Source organism: Coregonus clupeaformis, unplaced genomic scaffold (assembly GCF_020615455.1).
Source record: "Coregonus clupeaformis isolate EN_2021a unplaced genomic scaffold, ASM2061545v1 scaf2005, whole genome shotgun sequence".
Lineage (NCBI taxonomy): Eukaryota > Metazoa > Chordata > Actinopteri > Salmoniformes > Salmonidae > Coregonus > Coregonus clupeaformis.
Window position 1 is genome coordinate 48,544 of NW_025535459.1, and position 12,043 is coordinate 60,586.

Consider the following 12,043-nt stretch of genomic DNA (forward strand, 5'->3'; position numbering starts at 1 on the left):
CCCACCACCACCCAACAGACTCTTACCCTGCCCCCCCAACAGACTCTTACCCTGCCCCCCACCACCCAACAGACTCTTACCCTGCCCCCACCACCCAACAGACTCTTACCCTGCCCCCCCACCACCCAACAGACTCTTACCCTGCCCCCACCACCAGCCAACAGACTCTTACCCTGCCCCCACCACCACCCAACAGACTCTTACCCTGCCCCCACCACCCAATGGACTCTTACCCTGCCCCCACCACCCAACAGACTCTTACCCTGCCCACCACCACCACCACCCAACAGACTCTTACCCTGCCCCCACCACCCAACAGACTCTTACCCTGCCCCCCACCACCCAACAGACTCTTACCCTGCCCCCCACCACCACCCAACAGACTCTTACCCTGCCCCCACCACCCAACAGACTCTTACCCTGCCCCCCACCACCCAACAGACTCTTACCCTGCCCCCCTCCACCACCCAACAGACTCTTACCCTGCCCCCACCACCACCCAACAGACTCTTACCCTGCCCCCACCACCACCCAACAGACTCTTACCCTGCCCCCCACCACCCAACACTCTTACCCTGCCCCCACCACCCAACAGACTCTTACCCTGCCCCCCACCACCCAACAGACTCTTACCCTGCCCCCCACCACCACCACCCAACAGACTCTTACCCTGCCCCCACCACCACCCAACAGACTCTTACCCTGCCCCCACCACCCAACAGACTCTTACCCTGCCCCCTCCACCACCCAGTTGTAAATGTCTACATATTATTATCATCTTTAGATTGTCTCATTCGCTTCTCTTGATTTGATTTGATTTGATATATTTTGACCTGCGCTGTTGGAGCACAAGATTTTGTTTCCCTCTCCATGTGAATAAACTCATCTAATCTAATTAACGATGGGATTTTAGAGTGTTTTCTAAAATTGATTATTATAATAATATTATTATTATTATTATTAATAGTAGCATCATAAATAATGTTATATGTATTACTGCTGTTACCATGACAACTATCTAGTAATCATTACTTTCAATGCTGTTAACAAATGTCAATGCTATAATATTATTTGTGCTATAAAGGCGGTTGACTTTATTGCTTTTTCCATATTGTTAAACAACATTCTAAGTCACAATACATTCCTTTTAATTGACAACATGTATTTGACAGGGATACTGCACATCAATCAATATTTCTGTAAATGTGCCAGATTTAGCTGTAGTCCCTGGGCAGGTAGATACACATAGAAAAATACATTATAAAACATTTAGTAAAACATTGTGTATTGATGGGGGCTGATTGGTCCTTCAGCCTCTCAAGTCATTGGTAAAGGGGAGAGAGGTTGAACAGCTCCTTATGTGTCCTTCAGCCACTCTCAAGTCATTGGTAAAGGGGTGAGAGGTTGAACAGCTCCTTATGTCCTTCAGCCTCTCAAGTCATTGGTAAAGGGGAGAGAGGTTGAAAAACTCCTTATGTCCTTCAGCCACTCTCAAGTCATTGGTAAAGGGGAGAGAGGTTGAACAGCTCCTTATGTCCTTCAGCCACTCTCAAGTCATTGGTAAAGGGGAGAGAGGTTGAACAGCTCCTTATGTCTGCCAATGGTCAATGTGCTCTCACTGAGAAAACTGCTGATAGACTGAGGTGGTTGTGTTGATATCCAGCCCCTCTCATTAACCTCTATCAGGCCAACACTGTACAATATATTCATAAAATACATTTCTGTGGTTTTAAGTTGAATGCCAAATTCTCAGAGCCATTTTCCCGGACACATTCACAGTGAGTATGCAAATACAGTAAGTAAATTCCAATAACATCACAATACATGTTTACAATGCGTATACAATACATGTTTACAATGCGTATACAATAAATGTTTACAATGCGTATACAATGACATTTAAAATCTAAAGTTTAAAATACACAGACATCAGGTAGGTAGGTGTGTTGGTGTGAGAGAGAGACAGAGTTGTATCAACATGTTCTGCTAGATAGGGGTCCATACCTAGGTACCTAGTGGAGGACTAACTGACCCTCCTGCTAGATAGGGGTCCATACCTAGGTACCTAGTGGAGGACTAACTGACCCTCCTGCTAGATAGGGGTCCAGCTAGGTACCTAGTGGAGGACTAACTGACCGTCCTGCTAGATAGGGGTCCAGCTAGGTACCTAGTGGAGGACTAACTGACCCTCCTGCTAGATAGTGGTCCAGCTAGGTACATAGTGGAGGACTAACTGACCCTCCTGCTAGAAAGGGGTCCAGCTAGGTACCTAGTGGAGGACTAACTAGTACCTAGTGCTGCTCTTCTACTAATCTCACTGCAACTCCCCTCCATGTCTCCGACCACTACTTTGTGTCCTTTTCTCTCTCGCTCTCCTCCAACACTACTCACTCTGCCCCTACACAGATGGTAATGCCACGCCGCAACCTTCGCTCTCTCTCTCCCACTACTCTCTCCTCTTCCATCCTATCATCTCTTCCCTCTGCTCAATCCTTCTCCCTCCAATCTCCTGATTCTGCCTCCTCAACCCTCCTCTCCTCCCTTTCTGCATCCTTTGACTCTCTGTGTCCCCTATCCTCCCGGCCGGCTCGGTCCTCCCCTCCAGCTCCGTGGCTTGATGACTCATTGCGAGCTCACAGAACAGAGCTCCGGGCAGCGGAGCGGAAATGGAAGAAAACTAAACTCCCTGCCGACCTGGCATCTTTTCACTCCCTCCTCTCTACATTTTCTTCATCTGTTTCTGCTGCTAAGGCCACTTTCTACCACTCTAAATTCCAAGCATCTGCCTCTAACCCTAGGAAGCTCTTTGCCACATTCTCCTCCCTGCTGAATCCCCTCCCCCTCCCCTCCCCCCTCCCCCCCCCCTCTCTGTGGATGACTTCGTCAACCACTTTGAAAAGAAGGTTGACGACATCCAATCCTCGTTTGTTAAGTCTAATGACACTGCTGGTCCTACTCACACTGCCCTACCCTATGCTTTGACTTCTTTCTCCCCTCTCTCTCCAGATAAAATCCTGCGACTTGTGACTGCAGGCCGCCCAACAATCTGCCCGCTTGACCCCATCCCGTCCTCTCTTCTCCAGACCATCTCCGGTGACCTTCTCCCCTACCTCACCTCGCTGATCAACTCATCCTTGACCGCTGGCTATGTCCCTTCCGTCTTCAAGAGAGCGAGAGTTGCACCCCTTCTCAAAAAACCAACACTCGATCCCACTGATGTCAACAACTACAGACCAGTATCCCTTCTTTCTTTTCTTTCCAAAACTATTGAGCGTGCCGTCTTTAGCCAACTCTCTTGCTATCTCTCTCAGAATGACCTTCTTGATCCAAACCAGTCAGGTTTCAGGACTGGTCATTCAACTGAGACTGCTCTTCTCTGTGTCACGGAGGCTCTCCGCACTGCTAAAGCTAACTCTCTCTCCTCTGCTCTTGTCCTTCTAGACCTGTCTGCTGCCTTTGATACTGTGAACCATCAGATCCTCCTCTCCACCCTCTCCGAGCTGGGCATCTCCGGCGCGGCTCACTCCTGGATTGCGTCCTACCTGACCGGTCGCTCCTACCAAGTGGCGTGGCGAGAAGCTGTCTCCGCACCACGTGCTCTCACCACTGGTGTCCCCCAGGGCTCAGTTCTAGGCCCTCTCCTATTCTCCCCTATACACCAAGTCACTTGGCTCTGTCATATCCTCACATGGCCTCTCCTATCATTGCTACGCTGACGATACACAACTAATCTTCTCCTTTCCTCCTTCTGATAACCAGGTGGCGAATCGCATCTCTGCATGTCTGGCAGACATATCAGTATGGATGACGGATCACCACCTCAAGCTGAACCCTGGCAAGACGGAGCTGCTCTTCCTCCCGGGGAAGGACTGCCTGTTCCATGATCTCGCCATCACGGTTGACAACTCCGTTGTGTCCTCCTCCCAGAGTGCGAAGAGCCTTGGCGTGACCCTGGACAACACCCTGTCGTTCTCCGCTAACATCAAGGCGGTGACCCGATCCTGCAGGTTCATGCTCTACAACATTCGGAGAGTACGACCCTGCCTTACACAGGAAGCGGCACAGGTCCTAATCCAGGCACTTGTCATCTCCCGTCTGGATTACTGCAACTCGCTGTTGGCTGGGCTCCCTGCCTGTGCCATTAAACCCCTACAACTCATCCAGAATGCCGCAGCCCGTCTGGTGTTCAACCTTCCCAAGTTCTCTCACGTCACTCCCCTCCTCCGTACACTCCACTGGCTTCCAGTTGAAGCTCGCATCCGTTACAAGACCATGGTGCTTGCCTATGGAGCAGTGAGGGGAACGGCACCTCCGTACCTTCAGGCTCTGATCAGTCCCTACACCCAAACGAGGGCATTGCGTTCATCCACCTCTGGCCTGCTGGCTCCCCTTCCTCTGCGGAAGCATAGCTCCCTCTCAGCCCAGTCAAAACTGTTCGCTGCTCTGGCACCCCAATGGTGGAACAAGCTCCCTCACGACGCCAGGACAGCGGAGTCACTCACCACCTTCTGGAGACATTTGAAACCCCACCTCTTTAAGGAATACCTGGGATAGGATAATGTAATCCTTCTACCCCCCCCTACCCCCCCCCCAAAAAAGAAAAAAATAAATAATAATAATAATAATAATAAAAAAGAAAAAAAATTGTGAAGTGGTTATCCCACTGGCTATAGGGTGATGCTCCAATTTGTAAGTCGCTCTGGATAAGAGCGTCTGCTAAATGACGTAAATGTGCCCTTGAGCAAGGCACTTAACCATAATTGCTCCTGTAAGTCGCTCTGGATAAGAGCGTCTGCTAAATGACTAAAATGTAAAATGTAAATGTAACTGACCCTCCTGCTAGATAGGGGTCCAGCTAGGTACCTAGTGGAGGACTAACTGACCCTCCTGCTAGATAGGGGTCCAGCTAGGTACCTAGTGGAGGACTAACTGATCCTCCTGCTAGATAGGGGTCCAGGTAGGTACCTAGTGGAGGACTAACTGACCCTCCTGCTAGATAGGGGTCCAGCTAGGTACCTAGTGGAGGACTAACTGACCCTCCTGCTAGATAGGGGTCCAGCTAGGTACCTAGTGGAGGACTAACTGACCCTCCTGCTAGATAGGGGTCCAGCTAGGTACCTAGTGGAGGACTAACTGACCCTCCTGCTAGATAGGGGTCCATACCTAGGTACCTAGTGGAGGACTAACTGACCCTCCTGCTAGATAGGGGTCCAGCTAGGTACCTAGTGGAGGACTAACTGACCCTCCTGCTAGATAGGGGTCCAGCTAGGTACCTACTGGAGGACTAACTGTCCCTCCTGCTAGATAGGGGTCCATACCTAGGTACCTAGTGGAGGACTAACTGACCCTCCTGCTAGATAGGGGTCCAGCTAGGTACCTAGTGGAGGACTAACTGACCCTCCCTGCTAGATAGGGGTCCAGCTAGGTACCTAGTGGAGGACTAACTGACCCTCCTGCTAGATAGGGGGTCCAGCTAGGTACCTAGTGGAGGACTAACTGACCCTCCTGCTAGATAGGGGTCCAGCTAGGTACCTAGTGGAGGACTAACTGACCCTCCTGCTAGATAGGGGTCCAGCTAGGTACCTAGTGGAGGACTAACTGACCCTCCTGCTAGATAGGGGTCCAGCTAGGTACCTAGTGGAGGACTAACTGACCCTCCTGCTAGAAGATCCACACCTCCAGGAGGCTGCAGAAGGAGAGAGGCTGTGTGGCTGGACCTTTGGTTAGTTTATTGCTATTATAGTGGTCATGTTTGATTGACATTTTCTGTAAATTTTTAGGAGACTGAATTAAAGCAACAGACACCAAGACCATGCTGAACCACCCTGCCTGTCTATTCTGCCTGGTCTCCCCACACCCAGGGTTTGGCTACAACTGTTGTTCTGAAGCTGTGACCAAAGACAGGGGTCCAGCTCCCCAAGAAGGTTGATCATCCTGGAACATGACTCAGTTCCTTTTCTCAACACCATGTCGATGATGTCACGTGCCTTCTCTGCCCTCTCAGCTATCACCTTTATTGACTCCATTTCCTCCTGGTTGATGACTGTGTGTTGCAGGAGTCCGTCCAGCAGACCTTCCAGGACAGGTCCTGACACTCGTCTCACAAACTCTGTCCGTACAGAACGCAGCTGCTGCGCTGTAGAACCAGTCAGACTGCTCTCAGCCGGACGCCCTGCCCCCAACACAGCACCTGAGAGAGGCAGGTTATAAAATAACTACATTTGTTCATTCACATTTCAGACATTTAGAAACAGACTTCTTTCAGAGTGACCTACAGTAAAAGTCTTCATTGTATTGTTAATCTTTGCATTAAGAACACATTCTGTAACAATAACAACCTGCATCAATGAACACAACACACCACTACTGTTTCATTCATATTTAGGGTCGGTTTTCACAGACGTAGAAAAAGATGCTGGGGAATTCAGAACCAGGCTAATTTACATCACGTCCTGGAGGAGATGAGGCTAATCTACAGTAGGTACACTTCAACTGTGAGAGACGGAATCTAGAAAATCACATTGTATGATTTTTAAGTAATCAATTTGCATTTTATTGCATGACATAAGTATTTGATCACCTACCAACTAGTAAGAATTCCGGCTCTCACAGACCTGTTAGAAGCCCTCCTGTTCTCCACTCATTACCTGTATTAACTGCACCTGTTTGAACTCGTTACCTGTATAAAAGACACCTGTCCACACACTCAATCAAACAGACTCCAACCTCTCCACAATGGCCAAGACCAGAGAGCTGTGTAAGGACATCAGGGATAAAATTGTAGACCTGCACAAGGCTGGGATGGGCTACAGGACAATAGGCAAGCAGCTTGGTGAGAAGGCAACAACTGTTGGCGCAATTATTAGAAAATGGAAGAAGTTCAAGATGACGGTCAATCACCCTTGGTCTGGGGCTCCATGCAAGATCTCACCTCTTGGGGCATCAATGATTGTGAGGAAGGTGAGGGATCAGCCCAGAACTACACAGCAGGACCTGGTCAATGACCTGAAGAGAGCTGGGACCACAGTCTCAAAGAAAACCATTAGTAACACCCTACGCCGTCATGGATTAAAATCCTGCAGCGCACGCAATGTCCCCCTGCTCAAGCCAGCGCATGTCCAGGCCCGTCTGAAGTTTGCCAATGACCATCTGGATGATCCAGAGGAGGAATGGGAGAAGGTCATGTGGTCTGATGAGACAAAAATATAGCTTTTGGTCTAAACTCCCTCGCCGTGTTTGGAGGAAGAAGAAGGATGAGTACAACCCCAAGAACACCATCCCAACCGTAAAGCATGGAGGTGGAAACATCATTCTTTGGGGATGCTTTTCTGCAAAGGAGACAGGACGACTGCACCGTATTGAGGGGAGGATGGATGGGGCCATGTATCGCGAGATCTTGGCCAACAACCTCCTTCCATCAGTAAGAGCATTGAAGATGGGTCGTGGCTGGGTCTTCCAGCATGACAACGACCAGAAACACACAGCCAGGGCAACTAAGGAGTGGCTCCGTAAGAAGCATCTCAAGGTCCTGGAGTGGCCTAGCCAGTCTCCAGACCTGAACCCAATAGAAAAAATTTGGAGGGGAGCTGAAAGTCCGTATTGCCCAAGCGACAGCCCCCGAAACCTGAAGGATCTGGAGAAGGTCTGTATGGAGGATGGGCCAAAATCCCTGCTGCAGTGTGTGCAAACCTGGTCAAGACCTACAGGAAACGTATGATCTCTGTAATTGCAAACAAAGGTTTCTCTACCAAATATTAAGTTCTGCTTTTCTGATGTATCAAATACTTATGTCATGCAATAAAATGCAAATGAATTACTTAAAAATCATACAATGTGATTTTCTGGATTTTTGTTTTAGATTCCGTCTCTCACAGTTGAAGTGTACCTATGATAAAAATGACAGACCTCTACATGCTTTGTAAGTAGGAAAACCTGCAAAATCGGCAGTGTATCAAATACTTGTTCTCCTCACTGTACATCAAGTCCTGGAGGAGATGTCATTCAGAACCAGGCTAATCTACATCAAGTCCCGGAGGAGATGTCATTGGGGCATTCAGAACCAGGCTAATGTACATCAAGTCCTGGAGGAGATGTCATTGGGCATTCAGAACCAGGCTACTCTACATCAAGTCCTGGAGGAGATGTCATTGGGGCATTCAGAACCAGGCTAATGTACATCAAGTCCTGGAGGAGATGTCATTGGGGCATTCAGAACCAGGCTAATCTACATCAAGTCCTGGAGGAGATGTCATTCAGAACCAGGCTAATCTACATCAAGTCCTGGAGGAGATGTCATTCAGAACCAGGCTAATGTACATCAAGTCCTGGAGGAGATGTCATTCAGAACCAGGCTAATCTACATCAAGTCCTGGAGGAGATGTCATTCAGAACCAGGCTAATGTACAAGTCCTGGAGGAGATGTCATTCAGAACCAGGCTAATCTACATCAAGTCCTGGAGGAGATGTCATTGTTCTTGAAGACAGCCTTTTATAATCAGGACTAGTCCAACAGTAAACCATGTCGACTGGCCCTCAAGCCATTGGTTTGTACAGTGCATTTGGAAAGTATTCAGACCCCTTAACTTTTTCCACATTTTGTTACGTTACAGCCTTATTTTAAAATGGATTAACTACATGTTTTTCCTCATCAATCTACACACAATACCCCATAATGACAAAGCGAAAACAGGTTTTTGCAAATGTTTACAAATGTATTAAAAATAAAAAGACAGAAATACCTCATTTACATAAGTATTCAGACCCTTTGCTATGAGACTCAATTGAGCTCAGGTGCATCCTGTTTCCATTGATCATTCTTGAGATGTTTCTACAACTTGATTGGAGTCCACCTGTGGTAAATTCAATTGATTGGACATGATTTGGAAAGGCACACACCTGTCTAGATAAGGTCCCACAGTTGACAGTGCATGTCAGAGCAAAAACCAAGCCATGAGGTCGAAGGAATTGTCCTTAGAGCTCCGAGACAGGATTATGTCAATGCCCAGATATGGGCAAGGGTACCGAAAAAGTTCTGCAACATTGAAGGTCCCCAAGAACACAGTCGCCTCCATCTTTCTTAAATGGAAGAAGGTTGGAACCACCAAGACTCTTCCTAGAGCTGGCTGCCCGGACAAACTGAGCAAGCGGGGGAGAAAGGCCTTGGTCAGGGAGGTGACTAAGAACCCGATGGTCACTCTGACAGAGCTCCATAGTTCCTCTGTGGAGATGGGAGAACCTTCCAGAAGGACGACCATCTCTGCAGAACTCCACCAATCAGGCCTTTATGGTAGAGTGGCCAGACGGAAGCCACTCCTCAGTAAAAGGCACATGACAGCCCGCTTGGAGTTTGCCAAAAGGCACCTAAAGGACTCTCAGACCATGAGAAACAAGATTCGCTGGTCTGATGAAACCAAGATTGAACTCTTTGGCCTGAATGCCAAGCGTCACATCTGAAAGAACCCTGGCACCATCCCTACGGTGAAGCATGGTGGTGGCAGCATCATACTGTGGGGATGTTTTTCAGCAGCAGGGACTGGGATACTAGTCAGGATCGAGGGAAAGATGAACTCAGCAAAGTACAGAGAGATCCTTAATGAAAACCTGCTCCAGAGCGCTCAGGACCTCAGACTGGGGCGAAGGTTCACCTTCCAACGGGACAACTACCCTAAGCACATAGACAAGACAACGCAGGAGTGGCTTCGGGACAAGTCTCTGAATTTCCTTGAGTGGCCCAGCCAGAGCCCGGACTTGAACATCTCTGGAGAGACCTGAAAATAGCTGTGCAGCGACGCTCCCCATCCAACCTGACAGAGCTTCTGCAGAGAAGAATGGGAGAAACTCCCCAAATACAGGTGTGCCAACCTTGTAGCGTCATACCCAAGAAGACTCAAGGCTGTAATCGCTGCCAAAGGTGCTTCAACAAAGTACTGAGTAAAGGGTCTGAATACTTATGTAAATGTAATATTTCAGGTATTTTTTTATATATACATTTGCAACAATGTCTAAAAACCTGTTTTTGCTTTGTCATTATGGGGTATTTTGTGTAGATTGATGAGGGGGAAAAAACAATTTTATCAATTTTATAATAAGGCTGTAACATAACAAAATGTGGAAAAAGTCAAGGGGTCTGAATACTTTCTGAATGCACTGTACTCTCATGTTTACTTACTTGTTGAATGGGTGGCAGTGATGTATTCATCTGAAAGATAAACCAAATGAGGTTATATCACTCTAAATAGCATCTGTTACAAAAGTACAAAGTTATGATTGACATATGATTGCTCCTACCTTGTGATACCACTTCTTTCCATGCTATCCTCTCATCATCACCGAATAACTCCATCTCAATGTCAACCCCTGTCATTTTCACAACCGCCCTGAAAAAGCTTGGTGTGGAGTCTCTATGTATGAGATGAATCTTCTGGAGAGAGATGGAGAGCGAGAGAGTTGCTTGCAATGTAAACATATGTTTCCCATGCCAATAAAGCCATTTGAATTGAGAGCCATCGAGTGAGAGAGAGCAATGGATAGAAATGTGACTTAAAATGTCAGATTCATGTTCTTAGTCTACTAAAACTGTACCTGTGGATTGATGTAGGTAGAACAGGGAATGTTCAGTCTGAAGAAACTATTCAGTTTGAAGGCCTGCTCCGGTCTTGAGATGAGAACCCTTGAAGACCCTTGAGACTTTTCCTGTTGTTCCACAGCCTGCGAAACGAGGCATGAAATACACAGCCAGTCAATGTATAGTCTTATTCAAACATTATTCAGAAAACTAGCAACACACTATTATCTTCATGTTATGAGTGTCAACATAAACCGTACCACTGCTTAGTTAAGGTCACCTCTAAAAGAATGGTACCTCACCTGTATTTGGCTGGGGTTACTGGGGAACAGGTATAGGCGTGGAATTAGTGTTTCCTTTTTCACTGTCATATAGAGCATCAGCTCACAGTGGACATCTATGTTCCGCGTAAAGATATAGCTCAGTATAACAGAGATAACTGAGAACTTGGGATGGAGAATTTTGGCATGGAATCTGGTGACCTCATGCACGTCCTCAAAAGACACTCCATGTTCCTCTACATGAAGAATCTTCATCTCATTCCTCAGGGAAGGGTTGGTCCCTGAACAACACAATAAAAAGGAGACAGAAAGACAAATATTGTATTATTCATCCAACTAAAACACAAAGAATATGCAGTATCAGATCACAGTAAACTCAAACTCCCAGAATATTCATTCAGGAAGTGAAACTCAGTTACATGGAAATGTCTTTCTGAATACTATGTCTATATGGTTTTACCTAAACAGACAAAGTGTGGCAGATGAACTTCCTCCAGTTCACCTAACTCCATAGTGATGTCCAGCAATGGACCACCTTGTCCGTACTGCATGTCTATCAGAAGGTGACTGTAGGGATACCAGTTCCTGAAGTGATACTTCAGAATGACATCTCTCTCACACACCCAGCGGAGCCCAGACACTGTGCACTCATAACGCCCTTTGGGTGATCCTGTGCCTGAGGGCAACAACAAGATATGGTAGAGAGGGTCAATCGTCAAATGGAGAGGTTGGATTAGAAGACTCTTCCCAAAGGTAATGGGGAAATACACTAGCAAGTGGAATGAAATGTTAAAAGTAGTTATTTTACCTGAACATTGTCACTTCCTGGACAGTGGATGTCAAGGGTTCAATCTGAAGCCAGTGTGTGGAGTCCTGAACAAGGACAAGCATGTCAGTTATACATATGGGGCCAGTTTCCTGGACAAAGATTGAGTCTAGTGCTGGATTTAAAGCATGATCAATGGGAGTTTCAATAGAAAGTTCTTTAAGGGTCCAGGACTAGGCTTAGTCTTGTCCGGAAACTGGCCCATTAACCAAAGTAACTAATCTAATGTATTTATTCAATGTTACATGGAATGCTGGTGATTGACAATTAAACTGTCCTAATGACAAAATATGACAGCAGTTAAAATCCTGGCATTCCTACAAGCAGAACACAGGACTGTCTATATCCCAGTATGAATGGTTGGTCAGTACA

The 12,043-nt window shown here is 47.2% G+C and overlaps 1 protein-coding gene across 1 annotated transcript; it reads right to left on the reverse strand.

The window, feature by feature from the left end:
* Positions 1-5,592: 5,592 nt before the first annotated feature.
* Positions 5,593-11,503, reverse strand: LOC121561655 (NACHT, LRR and PYD domains-containing protein 1 homolog). Its single transcript, XM_045219044.1, has 6 exons — positions 11,306-11,503; positions 10,867-11,126; positions 10,582-10,707; positions 10,288-10,420; positions 10,169-10,198; positions 5,593-6,190 (listed from the first exon to the last, which is right to left on the reverse strand). Exons 1-6 carry the CDS (start codon positions 11,394-11,396, stop codon positions 5,790-5,792), a joined length of 1,041 nt encoding a protein of 346 aa, XP_045074979.1. The 5' UTR covers positions 11,397-11,503; the 3' UTR covers positions 5,593-5,789.
* Positions 11,504-12,043: the final 540 nt, after the last annotated feature.